The 26,922-nt window shown below is 40.3% G+C and overlaps 4 protein-coding genes across 7 annotated transcripts; 2 read left to right on the top strand and 2 right to left on the bottom strand.

The window, feature by feature from the left end:
- Positions 1-16: 16 nt before the first annotated feature.
- LOC125748263 (C-C chemokine receptor type 4-like) lies at positions 17-6,465 on the bottom strand. Its single transcript, XM_049024188.1, has 3 exons — positions 6,359-6,465; positions 6,197-6,246; positions 17-2,730 (listed from the first exon to the last, which is right to left on the bottom strand). Exons 2-3 carry the CDS (start codon positions 6,241-6,243, stop codon positions 1,704-1,706), a joined length of 1,074 nt encoding a protein of 357 aa, XP_048880145.1. The 5' UTR covers positions 6,244-6,246; positions 6,359-6,465; the 3' UTR covers positions 17-1,703.
- A 2,093-nt stretch (positions 6,466-8,558) lies between these two features.
- psma2a (proteasome 20S subunit alpha 2a) lies at positions 8,559-12,977 on the bottom strand. Its single transcript, XM_049024203.1, has 8 exons — positions 12,820-12,977; positions 11,924-12,000; positions 11,460-11,592; positions 11,247-11,369; positions 11,077-11,158; positions 9,227-9,300; positions 9,015-9,072; positions 8,559-8,821 (listed from the first exon to the last, which is right to left on the bottom strand). The coding sequence occupies exons 1-8, from the start codon at positions 12,858-12,860 to the stop codon at positions 8,705-8,707; spliced, it is 705 nt and encodes a 234-aa protein (XP_048880160.1). The 5' UTR covers positions 12,861-12,977; the 3' UTR covers positions 8,559-8,704.
- Positions 12,978-13,099: 122 nt separating this feature from the next.
- On the top strand, positions 13,100-14,994 carry mrpl32 (mitochondrial ribosomal protein L32). 2 transcript variants are annotated; one of them, XM_049024209.1, is made up of 3 exons: positions 13,100-13,345; positions 14,219-14,391; positions 14,595-14,994. In XM_049024209.1, exons 1-3 carry the CDS (start codon positions 13,252-13,254, stop codon positions 14,850-14,852), a joined length of 525 nt encoding a protein of 174 aa, XP_048880166.1. In that variant the 5' UTR covers positions 13,100-13,251; the 3' UTR covers positions 14,853-14,994. The 2 variants fall into 2 exon arrangements, with proteins under 2 accessions (XP_048880166.1, XP_048880165.1); XM_049024208.1 differs by having other exon boundaries at positions 14,213-14,391.
- Positions 14,995-18,481: 3,487 nt separating this feature from the next.
- On the top strand, positions 18,482-26,029 carry LOC125748272 (coiled-coil domain-containing protein 127-like). 3 transcript variants are annotated; one of them, XM_049024204.1, is made up of 3 exons: positions 18,482-18,626; positions 19,460-19,586; positions 20,118-21,107. In XM_049024204.1, the coding sequence occupies exons 2-3, from the start codon at positions 19,469-19,471 to the stop codon at positions 20,687-20,689; spliced, it is 690 nt and encodes a 229-aa protein (XP_048880161.1). In that variant the 5' UTR covers positions 18,482-18,626; positions 19,460-19,468; the 3' UTR covers positions 20,690-21,107. The 3 variants fall into 3 exon arrangements, with proteins under 3 accessions (XP_048880161.1, XP_048880163.1, XP_048880162.1); XM_049024206.1 differs by lacking the exons at positions 19,460-19,586; positions 20,118-21,107 and adding exons at positions 24,356-24,482; positions 25,013-26,029 and having other exon boundaries at positions 18,485-18,626; XM_049024205.1 differs by lacking the exons at positions 18,482-18,626; positions 19,460-19,586; positions 20,118-21,107 and adding exons at positions 23,383-23,522; positions 24,356-24,482; positions 25,013-26,029.
- Positions 26,030-26,922: the final 893 nt, after the last annotated feature.

Below are 26,922 nucleotides of genomic sequence, written 5' to 3'. Positions count from 1 at the left end.
AACAAGAGCCATCATGTTTGTCTGCGTGTCGTGAAAAGAACGTGACCACTGTTTTATTGATTTGTGTCTTAAGAGTTCAAACTACCATCCAAAAAACAATTAGAAGGGTGTACATTATACCCAACTTAACGATGTGCCACATCAACCAAAACGCAACGGCCATCTTTGCATTGGCTAATTTTCATTCTCAAAAAGTACAAGTTGAAATTGCGCCACAGGAAATGTAATCACTGTCCAATCACAGCTCTGAAGTAAATGGGGGGCATGGTCACAGAAAACGGACTGAGACAATCACTTAAGAGCTAATCAGTGAGGTGTTTTCTGCAAATTGTCCCTCACTGCTCCAGTTTCCTACTGCAGTGAGACATGATCTTAGGTGGAGTGACATCTCTGAATTACCTATAGTGTGTGTGTGTATATATATATATATATATATATATATATATATTCTTGTAGCAACACAATACATTGTCTGCACTTTATGTCTTCTTGCACAGATTATTCTGGTGCAGTCCTGCAATATGTACACATAAATGTACCCAATGTATTTGATACATTTCATAATATTCAAAATAAAATGCCCACAGTACAGTATTAATGAACGATATAACATTTTCGCTGTCATATAGCATTTGCCCTTTTTTCATTACAAATGCCGCTGAACTATATTGTAATTGTATATATTTGCTCTAAACAGTTAATATTCTTTTTCAGTATGTATTTATATTATTTTATACAATTTAATACCTTTCTCCTTACTGTAATTGAACCTTGGCTATAAACACATCACTATCCAAACTCCATTGCTGGACAAGTACTTAACAGGGCCAATTATTTGCACTGCAGTAATCAAAAAGACCAGTGACTCTTGAACTGGTCTGAAGCTGCTGCAGTGTAGTCAAAATCGGTACAAAAATACACATTTCGTTCTCTTTGAACACAGGGATTAACCCAGTGTGGCAGCTAATGTACTAGCTAAACTAACAAACTGAAACTAGCAAAACCAGCGGCCGAAGATCCAGAAGATCGACTGCAACCGGAGTACGAGGCCTGATCACAGACGACCTAACCCTTCGAGGAAGAGGCACTGGCAAAAGCTGAACAAACTAGCTACTTAAATCATTTAGGACCTATCTGAGATCAATGCAAATATTAAGATGTCTGTTGACGTAACAAAAACATAGCAGTGCTTGCAAAAAGAGCACAAAAAGAGAAATCTGTGTCTAATTTACTAAAGAATAATTTCATGGATGTACATAAGGTGCTTGCAGAGGGAATAAAAACTGGTACTTAAAGCAGTCGTATACGTGCATTATATATTATACATACCCTCATAATGCAGTATAATGCATTCATAAAGTATTATAAACACAGCTGTAAATATCTTCATAATGTAATTCTAGTACTGACCATTATAATGCACTATGGAGGTATTTATAGTGCATTATAGATGAAAGATTCATAGAGCGTTCATAATGCATAATAAACATGGGTATAATGTTTTATGCTTTTTTATAAATATCTATAGCTGTGTTTATAATAATTTGTGATTGCATTATAACGCATTATGAAGGTATGTATAATGCATTAATATGAATGCTTTAAGCAAAGTTCTACCAAAAAGAGTAAAACCTAGTTTTTCATTATAGACCAAAGTAATTTAAAAAAATATATATTTCTATGATATTGCATGGATATGATATTTAAAAAGAAGTGACATTCGTAATTATACTGGATCGTTCAACTCTGCTTCTCTGGGACCACTGTGATGCGGCAGTGGAAATCAAGAATTTATTTTTCATGCAGGGCATCCTGTTCATGAGTTTAAACAGGTGCCTCCTGAACTTCTCCCCCACAAAGACGTAAATGATGGGGTTTAAGCAGGTGTGGGAGTAGGCTACAGCCTCCGTCACCTGCAGGTTCAACTGAATGGCTCTGCTGGATTTACATGACGTGTAGATGTCAAGCACTTCTAATGCCTCAAAGAATGATGCAACATTGTATGGGGTCCAGCAGCAGAAAAACACCAGAACCACCAGCAGCACGAGGCGGACGGTCTTCCTGTTTGTTGACTTGCAGAGGAGTATTCTCCTGAGGATCATCGAGTAGCAAAGGACCATGATGAAAAATGGAATCAGAAGGCTGGTAACATTCATCTTAAACAGGCCAAATGCTCTCCAGAATGGTTCACTCTCATAACCGACTACACACAAAGTTTTGTTATGGTCTAGATGAACGTCAATGAGCGTTAATTCAGGAAATGAAGCCAAAAGTCCTATGACCCAGGTTATGACGATCATGATGACTCGATATTTGCGTGACATGGTTCTGAGGGACTTTACAGCATGAACTACAGCCAGGTACCGGTCGATGCTCATGATCACAACGAAAAAGATGCTGCTGTTGAAGCCGATGTAGTAGCTGCCCATGACGACTTTGCACATGTCAGACCCAAAGACCCAGTCCGCTCTTGAGTAATGGGCCAGGAAGGGAAGGGTGATGAGCAGCAGAAGATCCGCCACGGCCAGGTTCAGGAGGCAAATGTCAACGATGCTCAGCACCTTCACAGACATCAGGATGACCCACATGACGAGGCCATTGCCGGTCACCCCGAACACGATGAGCAGGGAATAAAAGACAGGCAGGAACAGAGCTCCATGTCTCTCATACTTGCATGGTCCAAAATCCTCAAGGTCGTCATAGACATATTCATTGGTGAAATTCTGGTTACTGTAAAATATAAAGACAAAAGAATTAAGGAATTCAGTATATCCCAAAATATGAAATTCAAGCAAAAACTGAGTCAGATTCAAACAAAAAAGAACATATTAATACCATAATAACTTAACAGTGGATAAACGACGGTTTTAGAATATAACAGAAATGCCTCTCAATTTAGCATCAAGAACCCAATATAGAAGAGGGGCACTCTTTGCCTTCAGAACAGCTTCATTCTTTCTCGGAGTGCTGTCATAGAAGTCCTCAAGTGTGTGTGGTGGGCTTTTGGACCAATTTTCACAAAGAAAAGCCTCCAGGTTTTGGGAGATATTGGTAAGTAGATATACCATTTGGACAAAAGTAAAAGGTGTTTCATTCAGACCCATTGCCACAGGTGTATAAAATCAAGCCCCCCAGCCATGCAGTCAAGTTCACAAACATTTGTGAAAGAATGGGTCGTCCTGAAGAGCTCAATGAATTCAAGCATGGTACTGTCATAGGACGCCACCTTTGCAGTAAGTCAGCTTGTGGAATTTCTTCCCTGCTAGATATTTCACAGTCAACTGTATGTGGAGAACAGGAAGTAGGTGAAAGGCACGAGGAAGGGGAGGAGAAAGATTTTGGCTTGGCATTTGATTTAACAATAGACAACACCCATCCATCTATCCATCCATCCATCCATCCATCCATCCGAGCAGTTATGTCCTAAATTTTTGTCAGTGCTGTCAGTAATTTGTAACATTTTTTGTAAATTCTTGAAATCTGAGGACCTTCTTCTTTATCTCTCATTTCAGGGTATGAAGTTGCTCTTTTAAAAAATTTCACACATATAAAAAATTTGGTGGTGATTCCCATAATATATCAACTCCGTGTTTTGTAAAGTACAATATAATATAAATTATGAGCTGAAAGTACACAACGGTAAACAAGATGGGTCCTGCTTACGGTAATTGAGTTATATTTAACAAAGTGGTATTTGCCAGATATGATCAAAGGCAGGATTTCCGTCTGATAGGGCAGATAGTGTCATAATGCAACTAAAAGATCTTTTTTCTAAAGAAAACGCTGTGATGCTGCAGGGCCAGTATGCGAATACTCAGTTATTAAGATCATCAGCATGCCTGATGACAAACCAGGAGTGTATGTTAATTTGTATGTACGATGTAATGTACGATGTTAGGCAAACAACAATGAGCCAACCCCTAATCGCACATTTGAAAGGCCATTTTTTGCAGAGTAGTTCAACAGTAGGTCAACAGCAGTTCTTTTTATCTTTTTTGTGTTTTAAAGATTATAGGCTCACTCCAAGGGTCAAGGTGCAGCAGGCAAGTATCATTCTTACCACACATTAATGTTTTCATTTTTGGTATGATGTTCCAAGCAGACAGTATAAAAGCAAGAAAATAAATTCTTCTGTCTGCTGCTCCTGCAAGTCTCGGTTCTCAGAGAGTGATCTGCAATGCCTGCCCCACTTCACATGGTAAAGGTGTCCCAGGAAGCACTGGGGACAGCAGACAACCTTAAACTAAAAGGAAATGAGACAGTTGATGGCCAGATCTTTTATGAGAAGGTGCCCCACAGTCTTCATGGTGTCCATCTACACGTCATTTCTGAAGCACTGTTCCTGACATATGGCACACTTCTCAGGCAACCACTCAAATCCTGATCCAGGAGCAAGGAAGCTCCACCAAGTACTTCCACAGAGGAACAGTATTCACTGCCGGCAGCTTCTGTCTCATTCTGCAGTGAACCGCTCATATGCCAGTGTTTTTTGCCTAATAATGTATCATCTGAATAATTACACCCAGGAGCCTGATGGAAGCTGCACCACCATTTCCGAGGCCACAAATGAATCTCCTCTGGCACTTCTAGTGAAGACCATGAAAAGGAGAACCTGGAAGACTGTCTCACCATTATGTATCACACAAACTGGAGGTTGGCCAGGGTCACAGTGGTTGATGCAGAACATCTAAAAGTTTTTCTAATTGCGTCCACATGGGCCAGCTGTACGTTTCCACCCAAAACAAGGACCAAAGGGTGTTTGCCTCACTGCATGTGAAGATATTCTGCTTAATCTGATGGAACCCTTCAGACTTCATTGTCATTATACAAAGGTATAACGAAAACTGTGCACCGTCCCTTGCAGTGCAAAAATAATAGAATATTACAAGCAACAAAATAAAATAACAAAGTAATGGTAGGCCCATAGCCAGAAATAAATTTTGCAGGAGGACCAGCAGCCCTACCAGTGGGTCCCGCTCTCTCAGTAGATTTTTCTGACTGGGGGGGGTGGGGGTGTCCACCGCCGTATATGTCGGCAACCATAGATGTCGGGGCTGAAGTATATTTTGAGGGGGCTTCAAATTCATAAATTTACTACCTGCCACCATGCCCAATGGGTAACAAAACAATTCAGGGGGGGTTCAGACCCCTTCATGCCTGAAGCCTTATCAGCAGATTGTGAAAGCACCAGCACGCAGCAAATATATCAGATGAAGGCATGCAGGAGCATGCAAATCGCTACCAAATTCTTAATCACAACCTGTCATCTAAGCATGCAAGCCAGCGGAACGGAAATGCAAAAGAACGATTAATTTTCATGTGTTCGTGAGAAAATATACCAGCTAAGCTACATGAGCTCGATTTCTTGCTGGTCTTCTTATGAAATATTTAAATGGCTCATTTACTTAGTCTGAAATAAATTGATATTTGCTGTAAATCATGTTCTGTTATTTTGATGGGAAGTAACAATTTAAAGACACAAGATACTGACCCCTATAATAACTTGTTTGTTACACGATTTTCAGTGAATGACATTCAAGTCCGAATCTGTCAAAGTGTTTCTATCACTGTCAATCACTCACCAGGTGTCAGACGGACTTTTGTGTTTATTTTTTACCGTCTTGTACCATCTTGTTCTCCAGGTATAGCAGCCACATACTCATTTATTGAAATTAAGGGTATGAATCCTCTTTGAATTTTTTTGCCCCCAACCAGACATGAAGTAATATAATGAGTTACAAGGCTGTTTGGGTAGCATGAAATGATAGACAAAAAAAACTAAATTACCATTTTGATCCATTTCCAAAGTAATAAAGATGATTGTGTTACAGTTACACAACATATGTTTTGAACAATATTCTTCAGCATAATATACTTTCCTTTTTTAGTTCTGATGATGTTGCCAATGTACTACATACTTGAAAAACGTGTAATTTGTAAAAAGAATGATGCTAAAACTTGTTCGGGGGAGCTCACCAAAAACTTTTCACATGCATTTTGTACCTAACAAAATATGAGATGATATATCAGCGTTGATATATGGTTTGATACCTAAAATTTAGTTGCTTTGTACAGTGAAGCTTTTTTCTAATTGAATACTGGTTTTTCAAGAATCACTTAATGACAAATTATTAGCTTTGCACCATGACTTTTGTTTTTAAAGGCAATTGTAATGAAGTGCGACAATTCCACATACCTTCTCATACTCCCATTGTTTAAGCTGCTTACCCCCATGGCTTCCATAACCTGTTGAAATGCCCATAAATATGTCAGGAAGGCAAAACAATTGTATTTCCTGAAAGTATATATAGAAGAAATTTGGTGCTACAGTATATACTTAATTTAGCATGGTACTTACTTCAGCGTGTTGCAGGGATCTACAGATACAGCAGTTTGTACTGTAAGAGCTCACCAGTGCATGCGAGGATTACTGAAGGCAGGAGGCACAGTCAAATGAAACTGAAACTGAATACATGTTTATGTGCGGTGGTGTTGGGGGGGGGGGGGGAGGGGGGGATAACAGAAGAATGCGTTATCTCACAATCGCACACCTGCACGTTTGTTTGGCTCATGCATTGAATATACTCTGATAAAAGTAAGACAGAACATTTAAAATGGAGTTTTTGTCGTTGTGCACGTGAAACACTATTTCCCATCAGGCTGTGTCCCTGACACCTGAAAAACCGGCACATTATTACGAAAACCAGCTACACTCCTGGGCAAGAAAACATTAGCCCAACCCTACAGTAGTTGCACAACATTAAGCTTTGGCCCATGTTAATACATGTATTTTGTTTAGTTACGATCATTATTGTGACGGTTACTTGCCAGTTAACATAGTTATGCTAAGCTACATGTGAAATACCATTTTCCATTCTGCACTGCAGACCGCAAGCTGCACATTTACATTTACTGCTACTTACGGCAGGTTAATAACAGCTGGACTGGCTTGACGTTTTCCAAAGTTTATTTATTCAACACAACACAGTGTCATCCGAGCTACATCAACGCATGGGTTAGGCTGATTTTTGCGTCATTAAATGGCTCCTGATATATCACTATAAATATTGTCACGGTTCTGAAGTTCTGGTGCCATGATCTTTGTAATCAAACTTGTAGAGTAATTCGGAAGTTTGCCCTTTGTCACCCTTAACGATGCTCGAGAAAGAAGCTATAGTGACATGTAATAGGCTCCTCTACTGTGGTGTGTTTGGACTGTTCGACCCCCATGCCTTACGTCAGACTTAACAAGCAGACTGACTCCTAGCGAGTCTTGTGCGGTATTACAGAAATTCCACATACAGTCAGGCTGTTACAGCGCCAAGTTTGTGGGCCAGCCAGTTGACCTTGGACCCCCAGAGATATTATTTTCTCCTTACTTTTGGTTCCTCTCCTCTGTTGTCTTCTGACTCTCTTTAACTTCTTTCCTTCCCTTTTCCCGTTCTGTATCTGCCGTCTCTTGCAGGAGAGGTGCGATGTCTGGTAACGCAGCTGAACAGGAGAGGTACATGAATCTAAATTAATAAAACAATGCCTGAATATGTACATTTACGATTGTGTGCCTCCAAAACTATGTGCTTAATACATACAATGCATAGCTTGTGGTGCATCGACCCACTTACAGCATAATTACTATGCATTTAGCTCACGTTCATTCACTGGCTTTTGGGCCCAGCGGAAGCCAATTTTGACGACTCGCTTATGGTCTTAGCGAGACTATTGTCGATTAAAGGTGGTGGCTTCAGTCATACGTAAGCAGAAAGCTTAACACTAGATGACTTGGGGTGTATCTGATTTTTCATAATGTCCAGTCATTACCCTGTGGTATATGGTATTTTGACAGCATTTTAAAAAGCAAAGCTATTTTGGTATTTTGAAAATAAAGTGGGGGGGGGAAGGTCCCCCAAATACATCAGTATGCCTCTGCAGCCCAAATAGTAGTTCTACTATCAAATGTGTTTTTAGTTCATAAACGTGAAAATGACATCTCTAAGTACAAATCTGTAAGCCAAACATGTGCCGACTGCCTTGTATGGGGGTCAATGCACTCCAAGCCAAGCATTATATGTTTGTAAATGCATTGCAGTTCGCCTCAGTTGGTTCATAGCTACCGCAGCCAAGTGTTTCAAGGCATGCGATGCACAGCTTGTTGTGCATTAACCCTTAGCTTTTTTTACCAGACCCTTACGTCCAAAGCAACCGGGATGCAGGATCTGAGAGCAGGCTCATCCGGTGTTCTCCAGAGCAACTGGGATTAAAGGTCTTGCTCAAGCACCCACCAGTGACAGGATTCGAAGGAACGACTTTCTGGACACAAGTCCAAATCCATGAATCGCTGACCTACACACCGACACTACTCTTAAGCACCATTCACATAACAAAAATACTTTATGTGAAAAATCTGCGTAAAAACAAGCTATACAGTAATCTTTAATGTTAAACCAGCATGTAACATTACTGAAATGTCTTTACTTAAAACAACAACAACAAAAAAATGATATAGAATTAACCAACAAATAAACATACACAATCAACCAGAATGGGACAGAAGAAAAGGGTTTGTAATTACCAACATTTATTGGTAGTTTGTACAACAGAGATGAGAGTACAAATAAGGAACATTCTTTTGGGGAAGAGAAAAAAAAATCTGATTTCTGATGGCAGAACAAAAGTCCACTATGAGAAAGAGAGCAGCGGTGGAACTCTAGGCAATGGCAGCCAGGTAGTCCTTGACTTCGGCTGGAGTGAGTCGTTTGAAGCCAGCCTCATTGCAGATCCCCACTTCAATGTTGTCTTCCGTCATCTGACCCTCAAAACTCTCCTATAACAAAGATGATTATATTTGCGTTTCACAAAAACCACAGAGCGGAGCATTAGACATTTCACAATATGTTCAACTTTATAACTTTACTGCAGGCACACAAACCAAACTGAATAATGTGACTAAATGGCGCGAAGTCCCACTACCACTGAGCTCTCCGACTCCTAAAACTGTGACGGCAGGTTAAACTCACTTTCAAAGTCAGGATTGCAGTGTGAATCGCATCTTCAAGCTCAAGATCCTCATTATACCTGTAGACAATAATACATTTACAGGTTATGTCAGATATACAGGACAAACAGCACAACATGCAAATATCATTTGCATTTACTCTGATCCTGAAAAACAAGAACCAACTGCACAGACAGTGGCAACAACTGAAATGTGATGTAATTCCTGATTTACCTCTTTTCAAGGAACGTTTTTCCATTGACGTAGTTCTTTCCCATTGCAGTTGCTTTCCACGCAAAATACGCCCCCTATGTAAATATAGTCACATGACAAACTTAGTAACAAGTCAACAGGGTATAGAATGCTGTGTGAAACGAGGGGCAGAAACAGACATGATACTATGGCTGGGTGACATCTAATAAATAATGTGGGATAAATAATTAGACCAAGTCGTGCCCCTTTCTTTAGCTGAAAGAAAAATGTGAAACCATGAAAATGATACATAGATAATCTGCTAAACGACCGATATTAAAACTTGGGAGGGACAGTGATGGGGAATCATCGTTTATTTTAGTGTCCGAGAAAAACAATCGATCAGTAAAATTTATTATGATTATATGAATCATGAATATGTTGCAGACTTTCTTGAGGTTCCCAAACAACCACTGTAACCACTGCTTACATAAGCTGATACTGTCACGTTCATTAGGAGCAGTTAGGAAATAATTGCAATGCATAATTTTATTGCATAGGAAACTGGAGCTGTCATGGTTACTTGGTTATTAAACAGCATCCGTTGAAAATTTCCTTCTTGATTACTTGCCAATATGGCAGAAGGAAGTCAGTGCATGCAGGAAAAAACATGCAAATGAAGTGAACTGGGGTCCCTAAACTGACAGCAAACGTGACTAAGCGTTAGGGCTGGGTTAAAAAAAATCCTATTTCCTGATTCCAATAGATCTTAATTTGCATAATCCGATATTGAGTAATAAATTCCCAATAACAACTTTTTCCATCAAATCTTTGCAGTGTACAAACCATCTTTTTATTTTGTGAGTTTGAACTACTCCCACAATTACAATGTGATATTAAAGGAAATGAACTGTTAATGTTTTAGAAAACATAAAGGTAATTTTATTAAAATAATTTGGAAAATGCATCAATTTAAAATATTGGTGTCAACTCCTTTTCAACATCCAGTCATCGTCTTTGGCAACTAATTATGGCAGCCCTACATCACACTGTGAATCTGTCATAACGCGATTGATATATCAGTACCAAAGTCCAACACAACACAGAATCACATTTGTATTTGCTCGATTTTTCTGATTGAATATGTGTATTTTAGTACATGATTTTAGTCAACGCAGCTTTTTCAGGAATGCATTAGTCATATTGTAGCAGAACTGGCTCAATTATTAACATAATCAATAATGACAGTTCTACAAGAAGCTTTGGCTTGTAGGCTGAACTAAAGGAAAAATAAATAATAATCATCATCAATAATAATAATAATAATAATAATAATAATAATCAATCCTATATTGTCAACAGGGTTGACCTCCCTCAGCTTGCTCTTTTTGTAGGGTAATCAGTCTGCAAAGGGCAGCCCAGGGAGCTGGGGGTTAAGGGTCTTGCTCAAGGACCCGCAGATGTGCTGAGGCTGGGATTGAACCAGCGACCTTCTGATTACAAGCCCACAGGCTTAGCCCACAGAGCCACACGCTGCCCCCTATAAATCTGCAAATCACATAAATATAAATCCTATAAATCATAACTCTGTTTTACCTTTCTTGTGTGAAGCCTACTTTCCTAATAAACACTTATAATCTCTAACTAGTCACTGTCAGATATCAACACCGGGTTATTTGTCTGATATTATCAATTACTGGTAATATCATCATATCACCCACCACTATCTGATACCATTTCACACCATTTCCCTAAGAGCATAATACAGGACAATTATCAGCAGAGATCGCAAACATCACCGGAAACCAGATAAATCTCATGCCCTGGCCACTGAAGGCTTTTACTCACAAGCTATGATAGAACGAGTATGAATAGGAATCTATGTTACTTACAGAAGGGTCTGACTGGAAAAGGTATGGACGATCTTCATCCCAACCAGCGATCAGCAATGAAACCCCAAAGGGACGCACGCCCCTACAAACAAACAGTAACAAGATTGACTTTAGTCATTTTCTGGCATTCTTGGTCACCTGGAAACAGCTTGGACGGACAGTAAACGAACCCAGACTGCGTGTACTCCTGCATGACTGATGCAACCCTCTGGACGAGCTGTGCCGTGGGAATGGGCTCCTGGTAGACCAGGAAGTACTGCTGGGCTAACTTGCGGGCCCGTCGTACCAGCACTCTGAAAGAGAGAGAGGACGAGAGCATTAATGCCAGCCGATGGTGATGCAGTGAGGCACAGTGACATTCCAGCGGCGAGTGGAGCTGGCACCTGTAATCGGGACCCATTCCACTGTAGACCATGCCTATGTGCTTCGTTATGGGCTCCACCTTGTGCACGCTCTGCTCATCGTACAGGACCGACTTCTGCTTCTTTTCCGTTGCCAGGACGACGCCATTCGAAGCTGAGTTACAAGTCCACACAAGTCAATTAGGCTTCGTCATCATACCATCCATAGACGCAGACATACAATGTGACAAGAACACTTGCCAAGGACCACAGGACGACAGGCAGATGGCAGTACATGACAAAGGGAGGGATTCAGGATTATTTACAAGTGTAAAAACAAAGGAGAGTGCAAGACAAGGGGGCGGGGTTTAACAGCCTGAGTGTGAATTAATGATGAGGCAAGAGGACAAAAAAACTACAACAGTATTTAAAAAGGGCAAGACAAAATGAACATCATTAGGTCCCTAAGCGGCAAATAATGGATGGAGGGATGGATGGAGTTTTACCTTTAATTCCAACAGATGGGGCGCCAGCAGCTACAGCTGCCAGGGCGTATTCGATTTGGACTAGTTTGCCAGAAGGACTGTGGAAGAAAGACCCAGGATGAAAAGCTGTCTTTCTTGTATCTAACAAACTTGCAACTCACCAAGCATCCAATAAACGTTTTAAACCTAATTCTGCCGAGTAACAGAACAGGCACAGGAACAAGGGTGTGGGGGGACGTGTACCCCCTAATATTTAATTTGGCTTCATTCACCCCCTCTCAAAAAAATTTGACCTTTTTATTTACATTATAAAGCTTTGCCCACCCCCCCCCCAAATCAAACTCTGACTCGCTAGAGCTTAGAAACACGTAAAAGTTACATTTAAATATTATTCATAAAATATCTTAGACGAGTGATAAACAGTAATAAATAAATGCAGACGACACTCAATGTCCAGCTCGTTAGTTATGCCAATTAATTATTATAATTATCGAACAATTAAATGTAGAAAAAACGTGATCGAAGTTGACAACAATCATGATGATGATGATGATGATGATCATCATCATCATCTGATTGACCGGCTACGGACCACATCAGCTACGCTTGAATGTACAGCGTAACAGAAACTACGACCATAAAACATAATAAGTCTGGCATTATAGGCATATGTTCATATATTTCACAGTAATACTGAAGCTGCGGGGAAGCGAAAGCCGGCCAGTCACCCCGCATACAGCGCGACAGCGGCGGGCTGTACAGGCCGGCGCTGACGCTGCAGCTCCGCTCCTCTTCGCTTTACTGCCCTGATATCATGCCTCCTCAACTAAAACTAAAACAAAACGTGACATCTGTCCAAGCACCACCACTAACCACCATCACATCTATACATTACGCGAGCCAAGACATACAGCTACCTGAAAGTGGTTAAGGAGAAACTGTAGCCTCTTTCTGCCATTTTTCCTCGCCGGTGAAACACACGCAGTCCGGACCAATCATTTCCATTGGCTGAGAGCTGCTAACTCGCAGTGCCTGCCGGGAAACCATGTACCTCTTGGTCCTCAATACCCATCTATATATCTAAGTACGTTTTCAGATTTCAGTCGGAAAATAAATATCTAGTAAGTCAACGACTTCACAATAAATATTTCAGCGTGACATTAAAGATGAAGTTCTGTCGGGACCGATAACTTGTGGACCGCTAACGTTCCTCAGTAAACTACAATTCCCTGCATTTCTTGGGGAGTTTCCCCATGAGCCATTTCGCTCACCGTCGCAGTTCGCTGACATTGGTGACCGTGATCTCTGCTTACCATTTATATCGTATCTAGCCGAATTATACTGTAAATATGAAAATATCAAGTTTTATTGGTTTCCTGCAACGTTCACTGATGCATCTGGAATATAGAATTGTGCAGGCTGCAAGCCTTGATAGGCAATTAGGTGAGTTTGTATCTGTTTTGCTTGTTTGAGCCATGAAAAGTAGGCATTCACGTGTTTTGCATAGAACAAATCTACTGCTGTGTACTTCTATATCTACACTTACGTATTTTATATAAACGATGGCGGTAGTTAAAGCCTTCTTCTGGTTACTGATCACCCACATTTAAAATTGATCTTCGCATGTACCGGTAAGAATACAGCTACTTTTTAATTTCGACCATCAGTTTAAGTGGCCATTTCCTGTAGAGTTACATTTGCTAACAACGCACAACCCTAATTTAATTTTAGAGGTGAAACTGGTTGATATCATGGTTGTGGTAGCTGTACTCTTCACGGGGTCCCTTGCGATGCTCTTGGTGTGACCTACTTCATCGCTCGCTACATAGGTAGCATTGCTCTAGAAATATTTGATCGTTTTAAAGTTAAAATTAAAATAAAACATCATTGACTTTGGAAAGCAACCTGGGTGCAGTTTATTAGAATTTCACAGATCGTGAAGAATACCGTTTTGAACACCTGGATCATGAGTGGATGTCGAAGATTTAAGTAAAAAAAAGTAGTTAGAGAGGGGAGAATCCTGTTTGCGTTAGTCTGAGCTAATAATACAAAGCAATTAAAGTCATTATATGATAACACAGGTACAACTGCATAATTACTCTCAGTACAATCAACATGTAAAGTGGAATAATAGGATATACATCAGTTAAGTGGTAGGTTAAATAATTATAATACACACATGTGATAAACAAGGGCAAAGGTGGTGAGAAAGGAGTAAATCAAGTGCTGGATTTTCTATATGGTTACCAATCCAGTCAAAGACCACCTTGTACGGGGATGTTGAAAAGGTTTCTCTGTCGTCCCTGGAAGCTCCAGCTGTGGCTGTGCAGGGACCCGGCCTCCTGAAACTGCCCCAGTCTGAGAGTGCAGAGTGGGGCCAGAGCACTTTGCTGGACAGCATACTGTGGATGGCGGCCCCCAAGAAAAGACGCACTATAGAGGTCAACCGGTGCCGAAGACGAAACGAACACAAACTTATTCCCGTTAAGGTACTGGAGCTAATCCGATGTAATGTCTAGTAAAATTCTGATATATTTTACATTCGTTCTCTTTTTGCATCATAAACATGGGTGATTACATTCTTCAGCAGTTAATTGTTTACATAAATTGAGTATATGTCTGCTATTTTAGTAATTACATTGTGCTTTTATTAGTCCAGCCAGATAAGGTAGATGTCGACATTTCTTCCCAGAACAACATAGTTCCCTGTCCAGAGTGTGGACACCTGAAGCAGAAGCACATCCTGTGTGGATTCTGCTACGAGAGAGTCCGCCGGGAAACGGCTCTGATCCGAGGACAGATCCAAGCCATGGAGGGGGGGCCGCTGAAGAACCCAGCGGTGGAGACCGTGGTTCTGTACGAAAGCGAGAATCCAGGAGAAGCCGATGGGGCAAAGCGCACCGTCGAGACGAAACGGAAGCGGCCGACCTGGTTTAACCTGACGTCATGATCCGCTTGTGTTTTGGACCTTATGGTTCAGCTGTATGTTGACTTTTGACAACATAAAATAATGTTTTATCTAAGCCGTCGTGAAAGGAAATCTGCACCAATGTTATACTTCCCATGAAAATAAATACAATATTTATCAACAATGGGCAAGAGACTGGAGTTCTAAAAAAAATCCCTGTTTTTCCAAGGCAAAACTGAGGTGATCATTAGTTGTAATACGATCAGTGTCATTTGTAACAGAAGGACAACACAAACATCAGCTTTTTAGAAAGTGCTATGATGTGTAAATTGATTAAATGGACGTAATATAAAAACATGATGCACGGAAGCAGTAAAGGAGAAGAACAACAAACAATATCCATTCATCCATCGTTTTAAAAAGCTGCAATTACGTTTAAAATTGGGTTGTAAAAAGAAGTCTGCTTGAAATCAACTGGTCCACCAACAAGGGCTCATAAATGACGCTAACAAGCCTACCAGCACCAAACAACGAATGCTAGTATTGCTTGTATAACAAACATCGCATATGCTTGTCAAGCTGGTAACTAAGGAGCCCCTTAAAGGCCAGGGTGGGGAAAAAAATGAATAGTTTTGCGTTCCATACCCTCACAATAACTTTTGCGAGGGAACGCAAAAATATTTTCTCACCCTGGCCTTTAAGGGGTTCCATAGGTAACTGATCAGCTATACTGATCTATGCTGCTGTCCAGCGGGGAAAACCATATCTGCATCATCTTTATCTACACGGCACCCTCCTAACTATAAAGCTCCAGTTCTCTCGCTTATACCCGAAGTTAAGAAATTACCATTTTTTTCTCTTACGTAGAGGGCACACGTCCCACGTTTATTACATGTTACGTCCTCGATCCCCTTAAATTCCCCTTAAACGTCGAGCAGCGTCTGCAGATACATCTAGTCAGGTAATTAGGTCTGTCCTTACAGGCGGGACGCAAAAAATAAAACTCTCAAGTAGCAACTTCCACTGACAAAGAACACAAATTAATTTGTATAAGTGCATTTTTTACAGAGTACGAAGTGATGTCAGACTATAATATAAATAAAAGAGATAATGTCCTGGGATTGAGTTTCCCGAAGCCTCCTTTACGCTACGTCATTTGACACGGCGAAGCGTTAAGGATGCTTCAGGAAATTTACCCCAGAACAATACTTTAGTACGGAGGAAATCCGGTAATTGAAGAAATAACCTATAGACAAAATTCTGTTTTGGACCTTTCCTTGGAACATACCATTTACTTATTCGCAGCTCCTTATTCCAACTTAAATGCTGCGTAGCCGAATGCAGTGACATGATTGCGCCTGTAGGAGGGCTCATTAACCCATCCATCCATCCATCCATCCATCCATCCATTTTCTAAACCGTTTATCCTCCTGGATCGCGGGGGGTCCGGAGCCTATCCCGGAAGCAATGGGCACGAGGCAGGGAACAACCCAGGATGGGGGCTCTATATTCTTATTAACACGCTTCTGCTGACTTGTTATCGGAGGTATTTCATGCAACAAAAAAAAAATGAAAATAAAATCTCCACTTTGCCATTTAGTTTTGGTCCGTGTATATTTTAGCCATTCGATATTCGTTTTGGAATCAATAATTAAAAAACCAAAAACGACAGGTGAAGTCAAAATATTAAATACAATTTCCTTTAAAATTCAAACATGGACACAAAACCACAGACCTTCACTACAGATCATATACAAGAAGTCCAGTGCCACATGAGATCATAGGTGTATTACCAGTTAACTCTTAAATCATGGTTAAAATAAGACAGACATCTGAATGGATGATGCCAGAGGTGTGATGTTGTACCTTTGAGCTGTACTATCAATATGTCAACAGAATTCCTGGTTAAGGTGTGTGCTGTGATAAATTATAAATTATAAAATTATCAACTAATTCTTTGTGGAGAATGTCACCTGCCTGACTGCATTGTGCCAAATGTCCCAAGTTTTGCAAACAAAGGATAATGGTATGGGGTTGTTTTTCAGGGGTTGGGCCCGGCCTCGTAGTTCCAGTGATGGGAACTCTTAATGCTTCAGCACACCAAGACATTTTGGACAGTTCTATGTTTCCAGCTTTGAGGGAACAGTTTGGAGAAGGTCCTTTTCTGTTCCCACATGACTGTGCCCCAGTGCTCTTCTATAGCTGACACATACTGCTGACTGGGATTCAGCCTATTAAGAATCATCTTTGTAGCCAAAGATTGAAATTGTAATTTAAAGTTTCCCTTATTTTGTTCACCCCCTATATTATGATCTACTTAAACAACTTCAACTCAATACATTTCAACGTACATTCATGCACTTTCTTTAGACATCACATATTTTTGTTGTACCTCTGAAACTTTCATCTATTATTAATTTCTTTTCTATAACTGCTCAAATCCATGTCAACATTCTTATTTCTTCCACATGCAGCTTCTCTTCCTACGCTACCTTCACCACCCATCTCTCTGCTCCAAACCTCATTGCTCACCTCTAACTTAAAAACCATGCCTCTAGTGCTGTCACTATTACTCAATTATTAAAAAGCATCGATTAACATTTTACATTAAACTGGTCGCGTGTCATTTTGAGCAAGTGTACACGTTGATTTGAATGAGCCGCATTTCCAAATGGGATGTGGGCAATGCAAATATGTCTCTGATATTCATGCTTGACGGACTCACCCAGTAAGGCGAGGTTAGCCATAGATGTGCCATTTAGTACCCTAACCAGTCTTTGTCATCACTCTGACTGTAAATCATTCTGCTTAATTGAATTCCTAAAATTCCTCGATGAAAAAAGTAATCGCTGTTAAAACAAAGGATAGCCCTATTGCTTAGCCACATCATCTTACACACTGCGGTACATATTAACCATCCATCCATCCATTTTCCAAACCGCTTATCCTATTGGGTCGCGGGGGGTCCGGAGCCTATCCCGGAAGCAATGGGCACGAGGCAGGGAACAACCCAGGATGGGGGGGCCAGCCCATTGCAGGGCACACTCACACACCACTTATTCACACATGCACACCTATGGGCAATTTAGCGACTCCAATTAGCCTCAGCATGTTTTTGGACTGTGGGGGGAAACCGGAGTACCCGGAAGAAACCCCACGACAACATGGGGAGAATATGCAAACTCCACACACATGTGACCCAGGCGGAGACTCGAACCCGGGTCCCAGAGGTGTGAGGCAACAGTGCTAACCACTGCACCACCATGCCGCCCCCCATATTAACCATATATTACATTTTTTGTGAATATATTCTGCGTTTTGAGAAGAATTGAATAATAATTGAAGTTTAGGGTCAGGGGCCCTTGTAGGCAGAGGATCAAAGAATGTAGGCCCTCTAAAATAGACAAACGAAAATACATTGTTGATAAGCGTTGCAAATTGTTTTGGGCTAGGAAAGGCCTCAGGCCAGCCTCAGACTCATGACAGGAGGGGGTGTGAGCCTCTGAGCCATACACTCAATGCCCTGGGTTACATGGCAGCATGGGGAGCAGGGAAACACTCCAGGGTTCGTCAGCAAGAGGTGGGGAAGGAAACTATCCCAGGTGAGGAATGTTTTAGACAGTTTGTGTTGAAATACTTCAGCTATTGGGCATTTACAGTATGTAGGCTATTGCAACTTTGCATTTCCTTATAAAATTGGAAGTGTTGGTTCAGCCTGTGTAATTGCCAGGAGAAGCACGGACACTCTCACTTAAGACGCATCTTAAATACCATTAATTTACATTCTTGTTATTTTGTCTTCAAAAGACCATCTCCGTAAGTGATATTAATATGTTCGTGACCATTATAGTTTGTGCTAGTAATGTAAATTTGTGCAGAAATAATGTACGAAACACACTGGCAGTTAATTACTATTAGATTGTATTTGTTTATTTTCTAATCTAAATGTGCTGCGAATTTGTGGAAGTAATTACACAAAGAGAATGTGCGCATTCTGGAATTAATGTGAATTTTATTTTGATCAGTTACAGTTTTACAGTTTCTTCAGTAAAAAGCTCAGTTCAACAAAATGATAGTCTTGACGATTTATTGAAGAGTGTTTAGCTGCTGGATTTCTGTCCATTTAACAGAGAGATCAATATAATAAAAAAAAATCAAATCTACTTATTTCTGATTCTTTGTCAGTATATTTTATGGTTGTGAAATTATAAACCTCATTTTGAAGGCTTGTTAATTTTATTGCACTTGAGACTATTTCCTGGACTCAAAGTGGTTAGATAAACTTGTACCACTGATTGAATCCTCGTCTTACTATATCAAATTAGGCTAGTATGAACACATGACATTATTTGAATAACTATCGTTTTATATAAGGCTTTTTAAATGGATTTGGATTTGTTAGTGTTTATCACTTATAAGTGTGCTTTTTCATGTGTGTATTAGTTTCATATTGATTGTTAATGCTTTTTAAGCATTAGGTAGGTAGATTAGTTTAACTAGGCAATCTTCTGGGGGTCTGGAACAGATTAAATTCATTTACATAATTTCTTATGAGCTCGACCAATTCGCAACTCGACCAGCCATTTGGAACAAATTAAGATCGTGCTCCAAGGTACCACTGTATTTCAAGGATATTTATGTCTCATCAGGGCGTCTCCATGAACAACCTGAATGATCCCCCAGAATGCAACATCACATCCGATAAGCGAGGGGACGGGGGCAGTAATTTTTGGACTTACGCCGCTTTTGTACCCCTGCTCGGCTTGGTTTCCTATTGTAAGTATAATGACCATTCGTCACATTTAGCTGTCCTGCCATGCAGAATTTTTTTACTTTTCTAAACTAGTTGAAACTAGCAAGCCATATTCTTCATATTCTTCCATAGTCAGTTGCACCCCTGCCACTTAGGTTACACTCAACTTAGTTGCTGCTAAATAAAAATATTGTCGCCCAGAATGACCAACTAATCAGTGACATTGTCTGATATTACTGGAACCAACTCACTATTCCACGTTTGCTGAGTTTGGGTTTTAGATAGCTACCGATTTGTTTTTTCTGTATGTGCGGGAAGTATTTCAGTCACGGCTGTAATGAAACCCGTAATGTGCCATGTATGGTGCAATGAAAGAAGTATGTTTGTTAGGTAGCAATATACTCAGTACGCTTAAGACTAATGTTGTGGTGTTTTCATAGTTGCTGGTGTGTTTTTGATTTGTTGACATGTTTTGCTCTTAAGGACTTCTGTAGATTTCAGAGCACCGTATTTATTATGGAACAACTTACTTTTAAACCTGAATTGCTTCTTAGGGTGGTTCTTCAACAGAGAATCTCAGAAGAAAGTCCAAGAAACAAAAGACCAATATGACAAAGACATGAAAAAGCTGGAAAGGAAGCACCAGGAGATCCTAATTGATAACCGCAGGAAAGTAGCACATCTGGAGCTGGAGCTGAAGAAGGAGCGTCACCATGTCCAACAGGCCATGGCGTCCTTGAAGGACAAAGATTGGGAGATAGAGGCCATGACTCTGTTGAATGAGTTTGAGCAGGATCTGATGGAGCGGCAGGATGCCTTCTGTAGTCAGATTATCCCATACGATCAACGGATACAGATGGAGAAGAACCTTCTTGACAAGGTGGCCAAGAAACCTTTAGCCCAGACGCTGAACATGGAAAATGACCTCAAGGATATTTTCCGAAAAGATTGGTACTGTGCTGAATTCATGAACAGAGACAGGCGCAGGAACGGCAGCATGATGTGGGTCTACCTGAATAACTGGAAACAGCGAGTGGCACAGCAGAAAGAGCAGAAGAGGGTGAAGCGGTTGATGGCCGCCCCTCAGCCAGACCAGGACCCAGCTGGGAGCAGGACAAAAACTTAACCAAGGAATCGAAAGGAGATGTTTCACAAGACAAGGCGGGGAAAACGGCGTGGCTGGTGCTTTGTGTTGCTGTTTTACTGTCCAGTGCACTTTACTGTAACAGGAAGGTGTTGTGGTTCATTTGGGGAACAATGGCAAATAAGCATTTATGTACAGATGTAGCTCCATTTTTAGACAGACTCAAAACTGCAACTGAAAATACAAACATGGACCCAAAACCACGGACCTTCACTACAGATCATATACAAGAAGTCCAGTGCCACATGAGATCATAGGTGTATTACCAGTTAACTCTTAAATCATGGTTAAAATAAGACAGACATCTGAATGGATGATGCCAGAGGTGTGATGTTGTACCTTTGAGCTGTACTATCAATATGTTAACAGAATTCCTGGTTAGGGTGTGTGCTGTGGTAAATTATAAATTATAAAATTATAAACTAATTCTTTGTGTTTTTTTTCTTGAGTTTACTGGATAACATTCTACCCTCATTCGTGGTATTACATACATTCTCCGTTTTTAGGTCTTTTTACCATTAGTTTTAGCCCTGCAGAACACAGTCAATTTTTTGTGACTCTGAATCATTGTCTTTGCATTAATTAGCTAATAGTTACTACTGTAGTTTACATTTACTTAGTAGATTCTTTTATGCATGACAGATAATTAAGGACATCCCAAAACCAATCAGACCCTGATTGTCACTCTGCCAAGCCGGGGACCCAAACCAGCAACCTTCTGAAAACAAGCACAGCGCCTTAACCCACAGAGCCATGCAGAAACCCATCCATCCATAACTGCCTGTCTGATACTTCATAGCGAAACATTAAATACAATTAACATTCATTCACCCAGACTTTGATGTATTTACAAAGACTTTTCTGTTATGCATGTTGGAAATTATTGACTTACATATTGGATTTTGTAACCGAGAGTGTAAAACCGGATTTGATATTTGACTTACCTGTCAGCCCAGAATTACGAATGAGTCATTATTCCATCCAGTCCATCATTCGGTGAGTGTTTTTCTTGGAAGCTCCTGTTAACATTCAGGATTTCTTTTTCAGAAACATTTTCTTATGAATTCAAAATCAAAAGTGCAATATGGTTCATAATTCAGAACTCAGAAATAATCAACAACTTTTGACATCAACACTGCATTTTATATCCAAATGAGGCATAAGGTAGGATGGTACGGTGACGCTCCAGTTTTCTCCCACAGTCCAAAAGTGTGCAGGGCAGGTTGATTTTAGCACACTGCCACTGGACTCTGGAGCAGTGGAAACGTGTTCTGTAGAATGACGAATCAGTCCGGCAGTCTAATGGATTCTGGGTTTGGCAGATGCCAGGAGAATGTCACCTGCCTGACTGCATTGTGCCAAATGTCCCAAGTTTTGCAAACAAAGGATAATGGTATGGGGTTGTTTTTCAGGGGTTGGGCCCGGCCTCGTAGTTCCAGTGATGGGAACTCTTAATGCTCCAGCACACCAAGACATTTTGGACAGTTCTATGTTTCCAGCTTTGTGGGAACAGTTTGGAGAAGGTCCTTTTCTGTTCCCACATGACTGTGCTCCTGTGCTCTTCTATAGCTGACACGTACTGCTGACTGGGATTCAGCCTATTAAGAATCATCTTTGTAGCCAAAGTTTGAAATTGTAATTTAAAGTTTCCCTTATTTTGTCCATCCCCTATATTATGATCTACTTAAACAACTTCAACTCAATACATTTCAACGTACATTCATGCACTTTCTTTAGACATCACATATTTTTGTTCTACCTCTGAAACTTTCATCTATGATTATGGTCTTTTCTATAACTGCTCAAATCCATGTCAACATTCTTATTTCTTCCACATGCAGCTTCTCTTCCTACGCTACCATCACCACCCATCTCTCTGATCCAAACCTCATTGCTCACCTCTAACTTAAAAACCATGCCTATAGTGCTGTCACTGTTACTCAATTATTAAAAAGCATCGATTAACATTTTACATTAAACTGGTCGCGTGTCATTTTGAGCAAGTGTGCACATTGATTTGAATGAGTCACATTTCCAAATGGAACGTGGGCAATGCAAATATGTCTCTGATATTCATGCTTGACGGACTCACCCAGTAAGGCGAGGTTAGCCATAGATGTGCCATTTAGTACCCTAACCAGTTTTTGTCATCACTCTGACTGTAAATCATTCTGCTTAATTGAATTCCTAAAATTCCTCGATGAAAAAAGTAATCGCTGTTAAAACAAAGGATAGCCCTATTGCTTAGCCACATCATCTTACACACTGCGGTACATATTAACCATATATTACATTTTTTGTGAACATATTCTGCGTTTTGAGAAGAATTGAATAATAATTGAAGTTTAGGGTCAGGGGCCCTTGTAGGCAGAGGATCAAAGAATGTAGGCCCTCTAAAATAGACAAACTAAAATACATTGTTGATAAGCGTTGCAAATTGTTTTGGGCTAGGAAAGGCCTCAGGCCAGCCTCAGACTCATGACAGGAGGGGGTGTGAGCCTCTGAGCCAAACACTCAATACCCTGGGTTACATGGCAGCATGGGGAGCAGGGAAACACTCCAGGGTTCGTCAGCAAGAGGTGGGGAAGGAAACTATCCCAGGTGAGGAATGTTTTAGACAGTTTGTGTTGAAATACTTCAGCTATTGGGCATTTACAGTATGTAGGCTATTGCAACTTTGCATTTCCTCATAAAATTGGAAGTGTTGGTTCAGCCTGTGTAATTGCCAGGAGAAGCACGGACACTCTCACTTAAGACGCATCTTAAATACCATTAATTTACATTCTTGTTATTTTGTCTTCAAAAGACCATCTCCGTAAGTGATATTAATATGTTCGTGACCATTATAGTTTATGCTAGTAATGTAAATTTGTGCAGAAATAATGTACGAAACACACTGGCAGTTAATTACTATTAGATTGTATTTGTCTATTTTCTAATCTAAATGTGCTGCGAATTTGTGGAAGTAATTACACAAAGAGAATGTGCGCATTCTGGAATTAATGTGAATTTTATTTTGATCAGTTACAGTTTTACAGTTTCTTCAGTAAAAAGCTCAGTTCAACAAAATGATAGTCTTGACGATTTATTGAAGAGTGTTTAGCTGCTGGATTTCTGTCCATTTAACAGAGAGATCAATATAATAAAAAAAAATCAAATCTACTTATTTCTGATTCTTTGTCAGTATATTTTATGGTTGTGAAATTATAAACCTCATTTTGAAGGCTTGTTAATTTTATTGCACTTGAGACTATTTCCTGGACTCAAAGTGGTTAGATAAACTTGTACCACTGATTGAATCCTCGTCTTACTATATCAAATTAGGCTAGTATGAACACAAGACATTATTTGAATAACTATCGTTATATATAAGGCTTTTTAAATGGATTTGGATTTGTTAGTGTTTATCACTTATAAGTGTGCTTTTTCATGTGTGTATTAGTTTCATATTGATTGTTAATGCTTTTTAAGCATTAGGTAGGTAGATTAGTTTAACTAGGCAATCTTCTGGGGGTCTGGAACAGATTAAATTCATTTACATAATTTCTTATGAGCTCGACCAATTCGCAACTCGACCAGCCATTTGGAACAAATTAAGATCGTGCTCCAAGGTACCACTGTATTTCAAGGATATTTATGTCTCATCAGGGCGTCTCCATGAACAACCTGAATGATCCCCCAGAATGCAACATCACACCCAATAAGCGAGGGGACGGGGGCAGTAATTTATGGACTTACGCCCCTTTTGTACCCCTGCTCGGCTTGGCTGCCTATAGTAAGTATAATGACCATTCGTCACATTTAGCTGTCGTGCCATGCAGAATTTTTTACTTTTCTAAACTAGTTGAAACTAGAAAGCCATATTCTTCATATTCTTCCATAGTCAGTTGCACCCCTGCCACTTAGGTTACACTCAACTTAGTTGCTGCTAAATAAAAATATTGTCGCCCAGAATGACCAACTAATCAGTGACATTGTCTGATATTACTGGAACCAACTCACTATTCCATATTTGCTGAGTTTGGGTTTTAGATAGCTACCGATTTGTTTTTTCTGTATGTGCGGGAAGTATTTCAGTCACGGCTGTAATAAAACCCGTAATGTGCCATGTATGGTGCAATGCAAGAAGTATGTTTGTTAGGTAGCAATATACTCAGTACGCGTAAGACTAATGTTGTAGTGTTTTCATAGTTGCTGGTGTGTTTCTGATTTGTTGACATATTTTGCTCTTAAGGGCTTCTGTAGATTTCAGAGCACCGTATTTATTATGGAACAACTTACTTTTAAACCTGAATTGCTTCTTAGGGTGGTTCAGGGACAGAGAATCTCAGAGGAAAGTCCAACAAACAAAAGACCAATATGACAAAGACATGAAAAAGCTGGAAAGGAAGCACCAGGAGATCCTAATTGATAACCGCAGGAAAGTAGCACATCTGGAGCTGGAGCTGAAGAAGGAGCGTCACCATGTCCAACAGGCCATGGAGTCCTTGAAGGACAAAGATTGGGAGATAGAGGCCATAACTCTGTTGAATGAGCTTGAGCAGGGTCTGATGGAGCGGCAGGACGCCTACTGTAGTCAGATTTTCCCATACGATCAACGGATGCAGATGGAGAAGAACCTTCTTGACAAGGTGGCCAAGAAACCTTTAGCCCAGACGCTGAACATGGAAAATGACCTCAAGGATATTTTCCTAAAAGATTGGCACTGTGCTGAATTCATGAACAGAGACAGGCGCAGGAACGGCAGCCTGATGTGGGTCTACCTGAATAACTGGAAACAGCGTGTGGCACAGCAGAAAGAGCAGAAGAGGGTGAAGCGGTTGATGGCCGCCCCTCAGCCAGACCAGGACCCAGCTGGGAGCAGGACAAAAACTTAACAAAGGAAACGAAAGGAGATGTTTCACAAGACAAGGCGGGGAAAACGGCGTGGCTGGTGCTTTGTGTTGCTGTTTTACTGTCCAGTGCACTTTACTGTAACAGGAAGGTGTTGTGGTTCATTTGGGGAACAATGGCAAATAAGCATTTATGTACAGATGTAGCTCCATTTTTAGACAGACTCAAAACTGCAACTGAAAATACAAACATGGACCCAAAACCACGGACCTTCACTACAGATCATATACAAGAAGTCCAGTGCCACATGAGATCATAGGTGTATTACCAGTTAACTCTTAAATCATGGTTAAAATAAGACAGACATCTGAATGGATGATGCCAGAGGTGTGATGTTGTACCTTTGAGCTGTACTATCAATATGTCAACAGAATTCCTGGTTAGGGTGTGTGCTGTGGTAAATTATAAATTATAAATTATAAAATTATCAACTAATTCTTTGTGTTTTTTTCTTGAGTTTACTGGATAACATTCTACCCTCATTCATGGTATTACATACATTCTCCATTTTTAGGTCTTTTTACCATTAGTTTTAGCCCTGCAGAACACAGTTAATTTTTTTGTGACTCTGAATCATTGTCTTTGTATTAATTAGCTAATAGTTACTACTGTAGTTTACATTTACTTAGTAGATTCTTTTATGCATGACAGATAATTAAGGACATCCCAAAACCAATCAGACCCTGATTGTCACTCTGCCAAGCCGGGGACCCAAACCAGCAACCTTCTGAAAACAAGCACAGCGCCTTAACCCACAGAGCCATGCAGAAACCCATCCATCCATAACTGCCTGTCTGATACTTCATAGCGAAACATTAAATACAATTAACATTCATTCACCCAGACTTTGATGTATTTACAAAGACTTTTCTGTAAAATACAGCTAAATGCTATGCATGTTGGAAATTATTGACTTACATATTGGATTTTGTAACCGAGAGTGTAAAACCGGATATTTGACTTACCTGTCAGCCCAGAATTACGAATGAGTCATTATTCCATCCAGTCCATCATTCGGCGAGTGTTTTTCTTGGAAGCTCCTGTTAACATTCAGGATTTCTTTTTCAGAAACATTTTCTTATGAATTCAAAATCAAAAGTGCAATATGGTTCATAATTCAGAACTCAAAAATAATCAACAACTTTTGACATCAACACTGCATTTTATATCCAAATGAGGCATAAGGTAGGATGGTACGGTGACGCTCCGGTTTTCTCCCACAGTCCAAAAGTGTGCAGGGCAGGTTGATTTTAGCACACTGCCACTGGACTCTGGAGCAGTGGAAACGTGTTCTGTAGAATGACGAATCAGTCCGGCAGTCT

This window comes from Brienomyrus brachyistius, chromosome 9 (genome assembly GCF_023856365.1).
Source record: "Brienomyrus brachyistius isolate T26 chromosome 9, BBRACH_0.4, whole genome shotgun sequence".
NCBI lineage: Eukaryota > Metazoa > Chordata > Actinopteri > Osteoglossiformes > Mormyridae > Brienomyrus > Brienomyrus brachyistius.
The sequence above is the reverse complement of the archived record's forward strand: the minus strand, read 5'-3'. Positions and strand labels throughout refer to the sequence as shown.